Below are 16941 nucleotides of genomic sequence, written 5' to 3' on the forward strand. Positions count from 1 at the left end.
ACTAGTCACTTAGCGGTCCGATAGCACAGCGAGTAGATCGCTCGCTTTGACATCCGTGCAGCGCCTGCAGGGCCAAACTCGGCCTTTCCTCCTTCCGAGGTCAATAAATGAGCGCCCACATAAGCAGCGCTCAGGCTCTAGCGCTATATAAATGCCCCAGCTGCAACAGCCTGGCGCGTTGCACCATGCGTGCCTGCCCTCTCACCTGCCGAGACAGCCCCGTTCCACTACCACTGCGAGTCTGGGGTGGGCGGCGCCCGCCCTCGCATGACCCCCCACACGTGGGATCGGTACACAAGGGCCCGCGCTGTGAAACGGGCCCTTTGTTGGCCCCAATACACATCGGCGTCTAGCCGGGCCGTCTTTAGCGCCCACTCCAGCTGTTGTCCTTGGGCCTTTGGAATGCAGATTCCATTAGGCCCCCTTCACACCTCCCTTTCAGAAGTCCTGTACTTGCTAAAGACGTGCTAATACCCTGGCGGGCCTCGCCCCACCCCCCCCCTCTAACCCCACCTCTCAAGCCCCCCACAGTGTTGGCTAAGGAGACCCAGAGGGGTGTGAGTATATATAGGACAGCCTCACTCCCCGAGGCACAGCTGACTGCAGGGTTATCACCTTGAACCATTGAGGCCTCACACATTGACGCAGACCAGAGGAGGGCACTTTCTCCATTTTCTGGTTGTAGGGGTTAAAGGTCGATTCGAGGATGCTGGGGTTACAGGCCGCCGTGCTGCTGCTGCTGGCTCTGGCCCACTCCGCGGTGTTGGGGTTCCCTGGCCCCCTTCAGACTGAAGGCGAGGAAGAGTCGTCCACCTCCTCCTCTGAGGGCGAGGACGGGGAGCAGGGGCGGTGGGAGGCCGGGCCGGTGCAGGGCAAGGTCCGGGTGGTGCAGGTGTCCCCCGGGGCCTTGACCGAGGCGCTGCTGCTCAGGAGGGCCAGGGCCGACCTGCCCGCGCCTCTGCTGGGCCTCCCCTCTGTACTGCAACGGGGGGCCACCGGCATGGCCCTGAGGCCGCCTTACTATATCCCGAGCAGCAGGCCTGAGGCGCCGGGCCAGCTCCTGCGGGCACTGGGTCCCTTCAGGGGGGCCCCGGTGCAGGTGGAGGGGCGCCAGGACATGTGGCGGAGGGTGATCCAGAGAGGAGGCCGGGCCGAGACGGTGCTGCCCCTGAGCCAGAGCGACTTCACCAAATCCAGCTGCAAGGCCATCCCTTTCACGCAGGTGAGTGACCGCCCTGCACCCCAGTCTCTTATTGGGGCCCTAAACCAATTGACTCTTTTCTCCCCCTTCTGCTGCCCCTGTAAGCATGCTACTCCCGCCTCAGCCTTCCGACATCTCCCCAAAGTCTGCACTGGGTGCTGTGTCTTGAAGCAGGCCTCAGCTCCCAGGTTCATCTGCACGGGCAGTCCCTTCTTTCTGTCTCCTGCTCCTGTGCACATGACACTCTCATCCTCTCAGCTCCGTGTACCACCAAAGTCTGCACTGGGTGCTGTGTCTTGAAGCAGGCCTCAGCTCCCAGGTTCATCTGCACGGGCAGTCCCTTCTTTCTGTCTCCTGCTCCTGTGCACATGACACTCTCATCCTCTCAGCTCCCTGTACCACCAAAGTCTGCACTGGGTGCTGTGTCTTGAAGCAGGCCTCAGCTCCCAGGTTCATCTGCACAGACAGTCCCTTCTTTCTGTCTCCTGCTCCTGTGCACATGACACTCTCATCCTCTCAGCTCCCTGTACCACCAAAGTCTGCACTGGGTGCTGTGTCTTGAAGTAGGCCTCAGCTCCCAGGTTCCTCGACTCCCTGGCTCCGGCCCCGGCTGACTTCTGCAACCACTCCGCCACTGGAGTCTTCCCATCCCCCCTGAAGTGCTCCCTTGTGGCCCTCTTCTTAAGAAACCCTCCGCTGACCCTTCCTGCCTTGCTAACTATCGCCCCATCTCCATCACTCCCGTCCTGGGCAAGCTCCTGGAGAAACTAGCCATCTCCCAGCTCAATCTCCACACTGACTCTGTTGGGTGCCTTCATGACCATCAGACTGGCTTCAGAGCTGCCAGAAGCACAGAAACTGCTCTCCTGAACATCCGTGAAGACCTGCTCTCCAACCTTGACTCTAACATTCCCTACATCCTCATCCTGCTTCTCTCTCTTCTGCCTTTGACACTGTCAGCCATGCCATCCTGCTTAACCGTCTTCGTGATAACCTGGGTATCACCGATCAGGCACTGGCTTGGCTGACTTCTTACCTCTCCAACCAACCCTCCCAGGTCCAACTGGGTTCCTTCCTCTCCGCTATCTTCTTTCTCTACCTGTGCCCCCCCCAGGGATCTAACCTCTCTCCCTGGCTGTTCAACCAGTATCTGGCACTTCTCGCCCACCACATCGCCGCCCTCTACCCCAACTTTCAGTGCTATGCGGATGATACCCAGCTCATCTTCAGGCTACCCTCGGCCTCCTCCTCTACTTCCCTCATCTCTGACTGGCTGTCGGCCATTCAGGAGTGGTGTGCCGCCTATGACCTCTGCCTTAGTGCCAGTAAGACTGAGATCCTCCTCATCGGCACACCTTCACCATCCTTTCCCCTCACTCTCTGGCCAGCCCCTCTTGGCCCTCTTCCTGCTCCTACCTGCAAGGCAAAAAACCTCAGTCATCTTCGACTCCACACTCTCCTTCTCTCCTCACATCTCTGACGTCTCTAAGAAGTCACAATACCAGGTGCACCTCCTCAGAGGCATTCTTACTTTCCTCTCCTTCCCCCAGAAGCTCACTGTCTCCAGAGGTCTGATCCTCTCTAGACTGGACTATTACAACAGCCTCTTTCTAAATCTGCCTGCTTCTACTCTCCGCCCTCTGCAACTCATCCAGAACAGGACTGCGAGGCTTGTCCTTGGCCTCAAGCCCAGGGCTCGTATCTCTCCAGGACTGAAATCTCTGCACTGGCTCCCAGTGCCTGCAAGGATTAAGTTCAAAACCCTCTGCATTGTACACAAGACCTTCTGGTGCCTGGGGCCTCAATACCTTCAACTCTCTCTTCCAAAATATCGTCCTACTCAAGCTCTTCGCTCATCCGCCTCCAACTCCCTCAGGGTCGGTCGCTTCTCCAAGCAACGAGTTGGTGGTAGATCTCTTTCCTCGGCTGGAACAACTTCCCCGCCTCCCTTAAACTTGAGGAGAACCATCTCCGGTTACGGGAGCACCTCAAAACCTTTCTCTTTGCTTCTGCTTTTTTTCCTACTCTCCTCTGCTGACCTCCTGGCTGTAACCGGAACTGCACTGGCTACCTGCACACCCTCTAATCTCGGGCCCAGGGCCCTCCCCGTCAGCGGCACGCACCTGCACTGCCCACCTGGCAACCCCCGCACTTGGGGACCGTTTCTGTATCCCTACAGACTCCCTAACAGCCCTTGACTCCTGATGCCTGCGCTTACCCATGCACTTGCCACATGCTGGCTGTTTACTTATTTATTGTGATCATCTTTCCCCTCCCCCTGCACTCCCCTCTCCCCCCTTCCCATGCACATGCGCGATCTGAATGTCACCTGGCCTAGTAGGATCGCTGTCTGTCCTCCCTTTGTTTCCCCCCCTTGCCTCGTCGCGCCTTGAAACACTTGTGTATAGGCGCGTTATAAATGCCAGATCATATCATATCCGCACTAGACAGTCCCTTCTTTGTGTCTCCTGCTCGTGTGGACATGACGCTCTCAGCTCCCTGTACCACCAAAGTCTAGACTGCTTTGGCCAGACTCTGTCCAGAAGTAACCCGAGGAACGCCGATCATGGCAAAGTGCGCCTGAGCGGGCACTTTGATCATCATTTAGAAGACAGTATGAAAAGCTGCGTATGTATAGGTCATGCTTATTCATATCAATGATATAGTGGGCCTTGAAACAAAACGCCAAGGTCGAAACACGCGTTGCTGTTTAGCAGGTGTTCACACAATCTTTCATTGCACATCTGTGTGTGGAATAGTAGGGAGTCTAACACTCAGGATTGAGGTGCATTGGCAGAGCCCTGTTGGGGGTCCAGCACTAGAACCGTACACAGTGCAGTGAGACATATCATGTGGCTTTGCCCTCAGGAGTGAGGTGCACTGGCAGAGCTGTGTGGGCCCCAGGTCTAGAATAGCAAACAGTGCAGTGAGTCATAGCATGCAGTGTTACACTCAGGATTGAGGTGCACTGGCAGAGCTAGGTGTGGTTCTCAATATGAAGTACAAGGGGCGCAGCAAGTCCGGATTGAGTTCGCGGACTTCTGTGCAAACTTTCATTTAAGCAGGTTGATGACCCGGGCAGCCGCGGAAACGCCGGAGATACACGCAGGTGGAAGGTGCCTGCAGAAGGCCAGAGCCAGCCCACCTGCGGGCTGTCACTCAGGCACATGGGTGGGCTTCAGACCTATAGCCCCCTAGACTCACACACACGCGTTCAGATCCACTTTCATTCTTGTAAGTTATGAAGCACTCAACGAGGCCAGACGTCTCTAGCTGTCCAAGTTCACCCGTAAGGAGAGCAGGTGCGGAAACCCCACCCAGAGTGTAAGCCGTCCCCCAGTGCAGAGAGTGCAAGCCGTCCCCCAGTGCAGGGAGTGTAAGCCGTCCCCCAGTGCAGGGAGTGTAAGCCGTCCCCCAGTGCAGGGAGTGTAAGCCGTCCCCCGTGCAGGGAGTGTAAGCCGTCCCCCAGTGCAGGGAGTGTAAGCCGTCCCATCTCAGGAGAGGAAACCTCACTCAGTCCGGCGAAAAACCAAGCTGTCCAATGCCAAGCGTCAGGTTGGCGTGAGCATCTCGCCCAGTTTGCAGAGTGCACAAGCTGCCCCATGACAGGACATCTCACCCAGTGAAGAGAGCGCACAAGCTTTCCCATATCAGGTGTGATTATCTTGCCAAGCCTGGAGAGTGCACACGGCGCCCCATGTTGGGTGTGAGCATCTCACCCAGTCTGCAGAGTGCACAAGCTGCCCCATGCCAGGCGTGACACCTCACCCAGTCTGGGGAACTCAAGCTCGCCCGTGTCCGGTGTGGCAAGCTTACCCTGTCAAGACCCTGATGTGTGCCAAGCCGGCTTTGAGTAGGATGCTCAGCCTTGAGACATTGCAAGATTGTCCTTGTCAGGTGTGTGTAGCTCACCCAGCCCAAGGTATCAGGTTGCCACTATCCGGTGTAAGTAGCCCTGCACTTAGAAATGAAAATAGGAAAACTACAAGTACGAGAATGCGACGAAGAGAACTGAAGGAACAGCTTTCGCCATCTTGCACTTTCCTTGCAAATAATACAAAATGCAATAAGAATGAATGCAAAAAAACATCTTTTTTCCCCATTTCCCCCAAACGTATATTTACTTGTATACCCTGTAATATGTGCCCAAACCCCTACTACCTGTAAACGGAGAGAGAGAAAGAGTGTGGTGTGAGAGAGGGAGTTAGTGTGAGAGAGGGAGTGAGTGTGAGAGAGGGAGTGTGTGAGAGAGGGAGTGAGTGTGAGAGGGAGTGAGTGTGAGAGGGAGTGAGTGTGAGAGAGGGAGTGAGTGTGAGAGGGAGTGAGTGAGAGAGAAAGAGTGTGGTGTGAGAGAGGGAGTGTGTGAGAGAGGGAGTGAGTGTGAGAGAGGGAGTGTGTGAGAGAGGGAGTGTGTGAGAGAGGGAGTGAGTGTGAGAGAGGGAGTGTGTGAGAGAGGGAGTGTGTGTGAGAGAGGGAGTGTGTGAGAGAGGGAGTGTGTGAGAGAGGGGGTGTGTGAGAGAGGGAGTGAGTGTGAGAGAGGGAGTGTGTGAGAGAGGGAGTGTGTGAGAGAGGGAGTGAGTGTGAGAGAGGGAGTGTGTGAGAGAGGGAGTGAGTGTGAGAGAGGGAGTGTGTGAGAGAGGGAGTGTGTGAGAGAGGGAGTGAGTGTGAGAGAGGGAGTGTGTGAGAGAGGGAGTTAGTGTGAGAGAGGGAGTGTGTGAGAGAGGGAGTTAGTGTGAGAGAGGGAGTATGTGAGAGAGGGAGTGAGTGTGAGAGAGGGAGTGAGTGTGAGAGAGGGAGTATGTGAGAGAGGGAGTGAGTGTGAGAGAGGGAGTGAGTGTGAGAGAGGGAGTGTGTGAGAGAGGGAGTTAGTGTGAGAGAGGGAGTGTGTGAGAGAGGGAGTTAGTGTGAGAGAGGGAGTGTGTGAGAGAGGGAGTTAGTGTGAGAGAGGGAGTATGTGAGAGAGGGAGTTAGTGTGAGAGAGGGAGTATGTGAGAGAGGGAGTGAGTGTGAGAGAGGGAGTGTGTGAGAGAGGGAGTTAGTGTGAGAGAGGGAGTGTGTGAGAGAGGCAGTTAGTGTGAGAGAGGGAGTGAGTGTGAGAGAGGGAGTGTGTGAGAGAGGGAGTGAGTGTGAGAGGGAGTGAGTGTGAGAGGGAGTGAGTGTGAGAGAGGGAGTGAGTGTGAGAGAGGGAGTGAGTGTGAGAGGGAGTGAGTGTGAGAGGGAGTGAGTGTGAGAGAGGGAGTGTGTGAGAGAGGGAGTTAGTGTGAGAGAGGGAGTATGTGAGAGAGGGAGTGAGTGTGAGAGGGAGTGAGTGAGAGAGAAAGAGTGTGGTGTGAGAGAGGGAGTGTGTGAGAGAGGGAGTGAGTGTGAGAGAGGGAGTGAGTGTGAGAGAGGGAGTGTGTGAGAGAGGGAGTGAGTGTGAGAGGGAGTGAGTGTGAGAGGGAGTGAGTGTGAGAGAGGGAGTGTGTGAGAGAGGGAGTGAGTGTGAGAGAGGGAGTGAGTGTGAGAGGGAGGGAGTGTGAGAGGGAGTGCATGTGAGAGAGGGAGTGTGTGAGAGAGGGAGTGAGTGTGAGAGAGGGAGTGTGTGAGAGAGGGAGTGAGTGTGAGAGAGGGAGTGTGTGAGAGAGGGAGTGAGTGAATCAGAGAGAATCATGTTTCAACAGATCTTAAGACTCACAATTCAGTTGTGCAAGCACCGAACGAATGTTCAATGAAATAAATGTAAAAAAAGATCGCCTGGTTTGCTTCTTTATTAAAATGCCCAGAAACAGCAGGCAATGGTCTGCCTAACTCTAACATGCCTTTTCTTTTAAAAAATATTCAAAGCTCTGCATTTCTGAATCAGAATAAGATTTTAAATAAGTGGCAGTCAGGATTCAGGCAGGGGCGGGGCACTGAAACAGCATTGCATATCCAGAAATCGAGACTACTATTTGCTGGCTGTTCTACGGTCCAAACTTGTCTCCAGAGGGGATAGGAGATTCAGAGTTTTTGGACCTAAGCTCTGGAACCCTCTCCCACTGGAGATCAAAACCTGTCACTCACTGGGTCAGTTCAGAAAGGCTTTAAGAACTCATTTGTTCGAATAAGACATTCAACTCAAAGACACTCTGATACTTCTTTCAGACACCTTAAATATGGCTATTTTTTTACCATCTGCCCTTGGATACAGTTCGGGAGCGTGGTATAAATAACCAAAATCAAGAAATCAAAATCAACTACTACAGATCATGGACAGGGGGCAAACTGCAATGCTTATGCTGCTGGACCTATCTGCGGCTTATTATCTGGTGGACCATACAGTGCTGGTCGCCGGATTAAAAGAAGCAGCCGCAGGCTTTTCAGATAGTGCAGCTCTGGATTGGCTCATTTTTGAGCAACCGATGCTGCAGAGCGTGTAGTACATATGCAGAAGCTCAACCGACCCCACTGGTTTAGGGTGTGCCTCCCAGGGGGCATGTTTATCTCCCTCCCTGTACAATATGTTCACGGTTCCTTTTTTCAATCTTCTGCAAGAAATTAGTGTTGGGTTTACTAATTACGCTGATGACACCCAATGTGTCATCCCACTGTCAGGTAACTATGAAGACGATGACAAAAATGTGAATAAGATCTATGAACTCATTCAAATCTGGATGGTGGTTAGGGGTGTACAGAAAAGTGAACGTACTATAGTTTTTTTTTTATAGGTAAACATGTTCTAGGACATAATAAACAACATTTAAATGAAAACTAAGGCGGCATTACATTGCATTTGTATTCATGTTTATTAAATTGACACATATCTCTGTAAGCTTAAGAAAAAGATAAAAAAATAGTTTTAGGTCAAAATGGCCCACTTTTTTGGCCATTGTTGCTGAATAAATATTCTTTACATTGCACAATTTTCATTTACATTTTATCCAAAAACTCCCCCTTGGGTACTATTCAAAATATTTGTCACAAAAGCAATATGTTGCCAATCGCAACTGTAGGCCCGGTCTGACCCTGGTCCTCACCGTGTTGGAGATGGGTGGGGAGCACTTTCTCATATTTCAAGGCTGCCGGGGAGCAAAGCCCCTCGTCGGCCTTGTGTGGCTGTGGTGGGGGGGCTCCTGGACAGTGGAACGGCCCCCTTCATCATAAAATACATTTTAGGCCTCCATCTTTGCACCATTGGCCTAACTTAAACTGTGGGAGCAGGTGGGGTGGGGGCAAACAATATATGGTGAGGCTGCAGGGGTGAAGAACACCCCTGCAGCCTCACCCACTGGGACTGGCCTATAGGGCAATAGGTCAATGCCCGAACCAAAAACGCAAAATGCTAGTGCGGGCCAGTTTTTAGGTCAAAGTGCCACTGTTTTGGCCAGTGTTGCTGAATAAATATTATTTACATTGCACAATTCGCATTACATTATATCCCAAAACTCTGCCTTGGTAGTCCATGCATGTCGAGGCCATGGGGGTGCCGAACACCGCAGCGGCCTCACTGTGACTTTGGAGGGGGGGCACTTTGCACATTTCGAGGCCGTTGGGAGGGCATAGTCCCTTGGCGGCTTTGCGAGTCTGTGGGCCGCTCCCAGACAGTGGATTGGCCCCCTTTATCATAAAATAAATGCTGGGCCACCGGCCTTGCGCCGGTGGCCTGACAGAAACACTGGGGAACGCATTCTCTGCATGGTGAAGCCGCGGGGGTGCCGAACGCCACACTGGCCTAACAGTGCGTTTAGAGGGGGGGTGAGAGGCACTTTCCAAAATTTGGGGTCGCCGGGGCGGGGGGGCAAAGGTTGTCATGTGAATCTGGGGACCGCTCCCGGACAATGGAGCAGCCCCCTTTATCAAAAAATAAATGCACTGGACGCAATGGTGGGCATATGGTGAGGTAGCGGGGGTGCCGAACACCCCAGTGGTCTCATCATGTGTTGAAGGGGCGCATGGGGGGATGGGTGGGGTCTTACCTGTTAAGCAGTCACTGGTTTTGAGGGTACTGCGTCTGCTGGTCCGTTGTCATGGGAAGCGAGGGGAGGGAAGAACTGTTTCCCATTTCAACGTGCAGAAGCTGCTTCCTTTGTGGTCAGGCTGCAGTAGCCAATAAGAAAACAGCTCATTTGGCTTCTTCAGCCTAGCCACTGCAACACTTTCTATGATTGGCTGTCATCTCCAGGGAAAAGACAGCTAATCATAGAAAGTGGACAATGGCAGAACTATTCTGCCGAAGAGCAGTTTTTAGTTGAATTTTGGCCGAATAGTGACTCGAAGCCGATGTTCGGTACACCCCTAATGGTGGGTAATGGTTTGGCGCTCAATAAAGAAAAGACGGAATTGATGGTGGTAGGCAGAGACCAAATTACAGAAAGTGGGAACAGATTAAAAGCATTTTAGAGTGGCAGGGTGTGATCTTGAGACCAAAAAAAAGTTGAAGACATTGGGGGATATATCAGAACCAAAACCAGAATATGCAGTCTCCTCTACTGCCTATTATATCAAGCTGCTGGCACAACTCTGCCAGTATATAGCTCGAGCCAACTGTGAGACTGTAGCAAGAGCATTGTGGGGTCAAAGATGAACTATTGCAGCAGCCTACCAGTGGGCATAACTAAATCAGATTGTACAAGACTGCAAACTATACAGAACAGTGAGGTGGGGCTTATCCCCGGTCTTAACAAGAGAGATCATGTCTCAGATGCTAGACGCAATCTGCACTGGCTTCCAATAGAGGCAAGAATTGAATTCTGCATCCTAGTGATCACTCACACGTGCATCCTACTGATCACTCACAAGTGCATCCTAGTGATCACTCACACGTGCATCCTACTGATCACTCGCACGTGCATCCTACTGATCACTCGCACGTGCATCCTACTGATCACTCACAAGTGCATCCTACTGATCACTCACACGTGCATCCTACTAATCACTCGCACTTGCATCCTACCGATGACTCGCAAGTGCATCCTACCGATCACTCACACGTGCATCCTACCGATGAGTCACAAGTGCATCCTACCGATCACTCACAAGTGCATCCTACCGATCACTCACACGTGCATCCTACCGATCACTCACAAGTGCATCCTACCAATCACTCACACGTGCATCCTACCGATCACTCACAAGTGCATCCTACTGATCACTCACCCGTGCATCCTACTGATCACTCACACGTGCATCCTACTGATCACTCACAAGTGCATCCTACCGATCACTCACACGTGCATCCTACCGATCACTCACACGTGCATCCTACCGATCACTCACAAGTGCATCCTACTGATCACTCACACGTGCATCCTACTGATCACTTGCATGTGCATCCTACTAATCACTTGCATGTGCATCCTACTAATCACTCACAAGTGTGCAAGTGCATCCTACCGATCACTCACAAGTGCACCCTACCGATCACTCGCACGTGCATCCTACTGATCACTTGCATGTGCATCCTACTAATCACTCACAAGTGCGCAAGTGCATCCTACCGATCACTCACAAGTGCACCCTACCGATCACTCGCACGTGCATCCTACTGATCACTCGCACGTGCATCCTACCGATCACTCACAAGTGCATCCTACCGATCACTCACACGTGCATCCTACGATCACTCACACGTGCATCCTACTGATCACTCACACGTGCATCCTACTGATCACTCGCACGTGCATCCTACCGATCACTCGCAAGTGCATCCTACCGATCACTCACACGTGCATCCTACTGATCACTCGCACGTGCATCCTACTGATCACTCACAAGTGCATCCTACCGATCACTCACACGTGCATCCTACGATCACTCGCACATACATCCTACCGATCACTCACAAGTGCATCCTACCGATCACTCACAAGTGCATCCTAGTGATCACTCACACGTGCATCCTACTGATCACTCGCACGTGCATCCTAGTGATCACTCGCAAGTGCATCCTAGTGATCACTCGCAAGTGCATCCTAGTGATCACTCACACGTGCATCCTACTGATCACTCACACGTGCATCCTAGTGATCACTCGCACGTGCATCCTACCGATCACTCGCACGTGCATCCTACCGATGACTCGCAAGTGCATCCTACCGATCACTCGCACGTGCATCCTACCGATCACTCACAAGTGCATCCTACCGATCACTCGCACGTGCATCCTACCGATCACTCGCAAGTGCATCCTACCGATCACTCACACGTGCATACTACCGATCACTCGCAAGTGCATCCTACCGATCACTCACAAGTGCATCCTACCGATCACTTGCACATGCATCCTACCGATCACTCACAAGTGCATCCTACCGATCACTCACACGTGCATACTACCGATCACTCGCAAGTGCATCCTACCGATCACTCGCACGTGCATCCTAGTGATCACTCGCAAGTGCATCCTAGTGATCACTCACACGTGCATCCTACTGATCACTCACACGTGCATCCTAGTGATCAGTCGCACGTGCATCCTACCAATCACTCGCACGTGCATCCTACCGATGACTCGCAATGCATCCTACTGATCACTCGCACGTAAATCCTACCGATCACTCGCACGTGCATCCTACTGATCACTCACACGTGCATCCTACTGATCACTCGCACGTGCATCCTAGTGATCACTCGCAAGTGCATCCTAGTGATCACTCACACGTGCATCCTACTGATCACTCGCACGTGCATCCTACCGATCACTCGCACGTGCATCCTACCGATGACTCGCAAGTGCATCCTACTGATCACTCGCACGTGCATCCTACCGATCACTCACAAGTGCATCCTACTGATCACTCGCACGTGCATCCTACCGATCACTCGCACGTGCATCCTACCGATCACTCACACGTGCATCCTACCGATCACTCACAAGTGCATCCTAGTGATCACTCACACGTGCATCCTACCGATCACTCGCACGTGCATCCTAGTGATCACTCGCAAGTGCATCCTAGTGATCACTCACACGTGCATCCAACTGATCACTCACACGTGCATCCTGGTGATCACTCGCACGTGCATCCTACCAATCACTCGCACGTGCATCCTACCGATGACTCGCAAGTGCATCCTACCGATCACTCACCCGTGCATCCTACCGATGACTCACACGTGCATCCTACCGATGACTCACACGTGCATCCTACCGATCACTCACACGTGCATCCTACCGATGACTCACACGTGCATCCTACTGATCACTCGCACGTGCATCCTACCGATCACTCACAAGTGCATCCTACCGATCACTCACACGTGCATCCTACGATCACTCACACGTGCATCCTACTGATCACTCGCACGTGCATCCTACCGATCACTCGCACGTGCATCCTACGATCACTCACACGTGCATCCTACCGATCACTCGCACGTGCATCCTACCGATCACTCACACGTGCATCCTACCGATCACTCGCACGTGTTTGGCGGGATTTAGCTCTCAATATTTGAGTGTAGCATTGACTGCTAAATCCAGCACCAGGACCCTTAGATCCAATAACCGTCTCCAATCAGCTTAAAATGTCCACCTGTAAACTAACCCAGGTCAAGAAAGGTGCATTTTTCTTGGCCGCACCCATGGCCTGGAATGCGAGCCCTCAGACCTCAGGGAGCCGAAATCCAGCGACGTTTAGAAAGAAGCGGAAGACTGTGTCCTTCAGATAAAGGCTCTTGGGTGCTCCATCTATGTTGTCCCTGCGATATGGCCTGTGTCCGTATGCTGGGGCTACCTTTATCCTGTCGATTTGCTATCCTTGTTTGTTTGCGCACTTTAGCCACCGGGTCCTCTCGCAGAGCATTATACATTTATTAAAGTAAAGTAAAGTGTGTGTGAGAGAGAGAGGGAGAGAGTGACTGTGTGTATGAGAGAGAGAGAGAGAGAGAGACAGAGAGAGAGAGAGAGAGAGAGAGAGAGACTGATATGAACCTATCATATCATATCATACACCTGTAAGGCATGTTAGAGAACTAGAGACCTCTTTGGAAGAGGTATTGCTTGGCTACAGCGTCTGCTGTAGAATATGTGCACACCTGAAGAAACCCGGTGCAAGGCCCAGCAGAGCCTATTCAGCCTTCGCTTCTTCCAAGGTGCACTGCGGGGTGACCTTGTAATAGAGCTAGTAGTGTGTGAAATGATTGTCATGCAGTGAAGTTAGACATCTTGCTGTGACCTGCCTGGGATGGTGGCATGTATGTGAGTTTCACTGACCCTCTCTCTCTTCTCCCCTGACAGACTCTCTCCAGAGACGGCTGCGCCCCGGTTAAGATCCAGAACCGCTTCTGCTTCGGCCAGTGCAGCTCCTTTTATGTTCCGGGCCCTCGGACGGGTGCAGTGCGGCCCTGCTCCGGCTGTGCCCCCAGCCGCATCCGGAAAATCCGGGTAGCGCTGCAGTGTGGGAAGCAGGTGGCGGCTCCGGAGGAGGAGGTGATGGTGGTGGAAGAGTGCCAGTGCGAGGCGCAGGGTGAAAGGGATGCCTTGCAGCACCTGAGCACGCTGGCTTTTCAGGGCTGAGGCTGGAGGGCGTGTGGCACCACCCTCTGCAGCCTGCAGCGGTGGCACAGTCCCGGAGAAGGCTCGGCGTATCCTGGGTCAATGCCTGAGACGGTGATACCTGCATACCCATTTTGATGTCCAACATTTTCCCAACTGTATTGTCATCTGTTTTCATGGCTGTTGTTCTGGAGGATGGGGCCTCCGGGGTGAGCCTTGACAGCATCCCACTATCAGTGAAGGCGGCAGGGACACTCAGCCTGCATGGCCGATAAACGAAGGATGTTTGCATGGAAGCCAAGCACTAAGACTACGGGGCCAGCAGTGCCATAGCTGGTCACTGCTGTTACTGTCGGACTAAGCCTATCCAGCACTAGGCCATCCATGTTGCGGGCCCTTCTGCTGTTACTGTCGGACTAAGCATATCCAGAACTAGGCCATCCATGTTGCGGGCCCTTTTCAGTCCGCACAGTGACGGCGGCTCTCCAAAATAAAGCAGGCCTCGCCGGTGATACGGGGTTCGGGGCAAGCACCACGCAGTGGGCGGCGCGTTCCTTTGGATGTATGCAACATGACGCAGGAGTCCTACACCCGTCAGAGGGGCGTCTTCCATCAGAAGAATCCAGTGCCAGCTTTTCTGAATGTAAAACGGGAAAAGCAAAACCACAAGCCTCAGAATGCACGTAACAAAACCAGGACTGGATGCCCAACTCGTGGATGGCATGGTGAAACTTGAGAACTCTGCCCTCTCCATCAACAAACGACTCTGTTTGCTAATTTACAAAAGTATTGTGAAGAGCCCTGTGTACTGCTGGAACGGTGCACCCCTGTAAAACATGCTCTTTTTTTTAGATTGAGGATATCCAAGAAATAGAAAAGGGACGTATAAGGCGGACACCTCCCTGGAAAGGGCCTTACATTCCCAATAATGAATTAATGAATGTCTTCCTTCGGTGCACCTGCCTGTCCGGCGCCCGCAGTTGTTTTCTTTACCGCGACACGAGGCCTCACTTGGAGGCCTTACGGACTCGACAATCCGGCGCCAAGGCTGGTGAGGGGAGCTATGAATGTGGAAGGCTAAACTGGGCTCCCAGATGATTTCCTGGCGGCCTGGCGACCCTTTTTTTTGTTTTTTTTTTGTTTTGTTTTAAATATTTCTGTAAAATACATCCAGCCAATCGTTTCTTTGACAAGACTGCCCTCTTGTGGTTTTCTTTGTGTACTGACTTTGTGCCCGCCCTTTTACTAGTCTTTTTAGGAAAGCTCTTTTTATCTGTATACATTGTTGATGTCACGGACGTTTGAATTTTTATATATCAGACTAATATAATTGTAAATAAATCAAAACATTGTTTATTTATAACAACTACCACATTATCGATGGTATGCCTGAGCAAGACTGACTGAGTTCTGGTCAATAAACCCCAAAACTTATGTGATCGTTTTCGAGTTTTTCTTTTCTTCCATTTCTCCATGTTCAGCTTTTGACCTCCAGGACGAACTTTAATAAATTAAATTCTGCAAAATGTAACACTTAAAAAAACGATGGCGAGTGCCTTTCCGCTGAACGGCAGCGAGCCCTCGAGGTGCGCGGGTGGAGGTGAATTTTCGGAAAAGTCGGACTGGCCTTTCCGACAAGTTATGTTATGTGAAAGGTTCTTGGGCCGCGCTTTGTTGCAACCTGCATAGTTTCTTGCCTAACAAGTGACTGGCTCCAGCCCTACCGAACTCCAAAGGCCACGGTACACTTGGCGTGTTGTGTTATGTTACGTGGCATTGGTAAAGCACTCCTCTGCCGTTTGTATGGCTTCATAGCACTGCAGGATGTCTCTGTGAGCAGTAACAGCATCATGGTGCTGAGAATTAATAGGTTTAGGTTAAAGGGTGGCCTGCAATGGAACATGGCAGCTGCTAATGCTGTGCACATTGTTGGCTAGGTAGGTGTACAGTACATGGTGCTGAGAATTAATAGGTTTAGGTTAAAGGGTGGCCTGCAATGGAACATGGCAGCTGCTAATGTTGTGCACATTGTTGGCTAGTTAGGTGTACAGTACATGGTGCTGAGAATTAATAGGTTTAGGTTAAAGGGTGGCCTGCAATGGAACATGGCAGCTGCTAATGCTGTGCACATTGTTGGCTAGTTAGGTGTACAGTACATGGTGCTGAGAATTAAAAGGTTTAGGTTAAAGGGTGGCCTGAAATGGAACATGCCAGCTGCCAATGCTGTGCACATTTTTGGCTAGCTAGGTGTACAGTACATGGCGCTGAGGCAATGAATAAAAGGGGGACTCCAAAAGATTGCAGCTGAGGACCTGGTCTATGTGTGCACAAATAGACATGCCTCTATTGTTGGTCAGAAGTACATGTCTGTAACTATATCATCATACCAGCAGAATTTACATGACATTGCCTTGGCTTCACGGTTGATCCCTTATCAGCACCTGACATCACAATAGTGCTGTGGCTTGCAATGTGTGCAATGTGTGGGGTTGCCTGTGCTGGACCCCCCTGACATCACAGTTGTTCTGTGGCTTGCAATGTGTGTGGGTGCCTGTGCTGGGTTCCCTGATATCACAGTAGTTCTGTGACTTGCAGTGTGTGCGGTTGCCTGTCCTGGGTCTCCTGACATCACAGTAGTCCTGTGGCTTGCAATGTGTGGGGTTGCGCTGTGCTGGGTCCCCCCCCCCTGATATCACAGTAGTCCTGTGACTTGCAATGTGTGGAGTTGCCTGTCCTGGGTCCCCTGACATCACAGTAGTTCTGTGGCTTGTAATGTGTGGGGTTGCCTGTCCTGGGTCACCTGACATCACAGTAGTTCTGTGACTTGCAATGTGTGGGGTTGACTGTGCTGGGTCACCTGACATCACAGTAGTCCTGCAGCCTGCAATGTGTGGGGTTGCCTGGGCTAGGCCCCCTGACATCACAGTAGCCCTGTAACTTGCAATGTGTGGGGTTGCCTGTCCTGGATCCTCTGGCATCACAGTAGTCCAATGGCTTGCAATGTGTGGGGTTGCGCTGTGCTGGACCCCCATGATATCACAGTAGTTCTGTGGCTTGCAATGTGCGGGGTTGCCAGTGCTGGGTCCCCTGACATCAGAATAGTTCTGTGGCTTGCAATGTGTGGGGTTGCCTGTGCTGGGCCCCTGACATCACAGTAGTTCTGTGGCTTGCAATGTGCGGGGTTGCCAGTGCTGGGTTGCCTGACATCACAGTAGTCCTGTGGGGTGTAAATTTAGCCCCAGAATGACATGAACTGAAAGGTCAAGCAAGGTCTCCACTCTAACCT

General features: G+C 52.2%; 1 protein-coding gene across 1 annotated transcript; it reads left to right on the forward strand.

Annotated features, from left to right (window-relative positions):
* The first annotated feature begins 607 nt into the window (after positions 1-607).
* On the forward strand, positions 608-15089 carry DAND5 (DAN domain BMP antagonist family member 5). Its single transcript, XM_069652883.1, has 2 exons — positions 608-1222; positions 13398-15089. The coding sequence occupies exons 1-2, from the start codon at positions 707-709 to the stop codon at positions 13674-13676; spliced, it is 795 nt and encodes a 264-aa protein (XP_069508984.1). The 5' UTR covers positions 608-706; the 3' UTR covers positions 13677-15089.
* The last annotated feature ends 1852 nt before the right edge of the window (positions 15090-16941 follow it).

This window comes from Ambystoma mexicanum, chromosome 3q (assembly GCF_040938575.1).
Source record: "Ambystoma mexicanum isolate Mex_15411 chromosome 3q, UKY_AmexF1_1, whole genome shotgun sequence".
Classification (NCBI taxonomy): Eukaryota; Metazoa; Chordata; class Amphibia; order Caudata; family Ambystomatidae; genus Ambystoma; species Ambystoma mexicanum.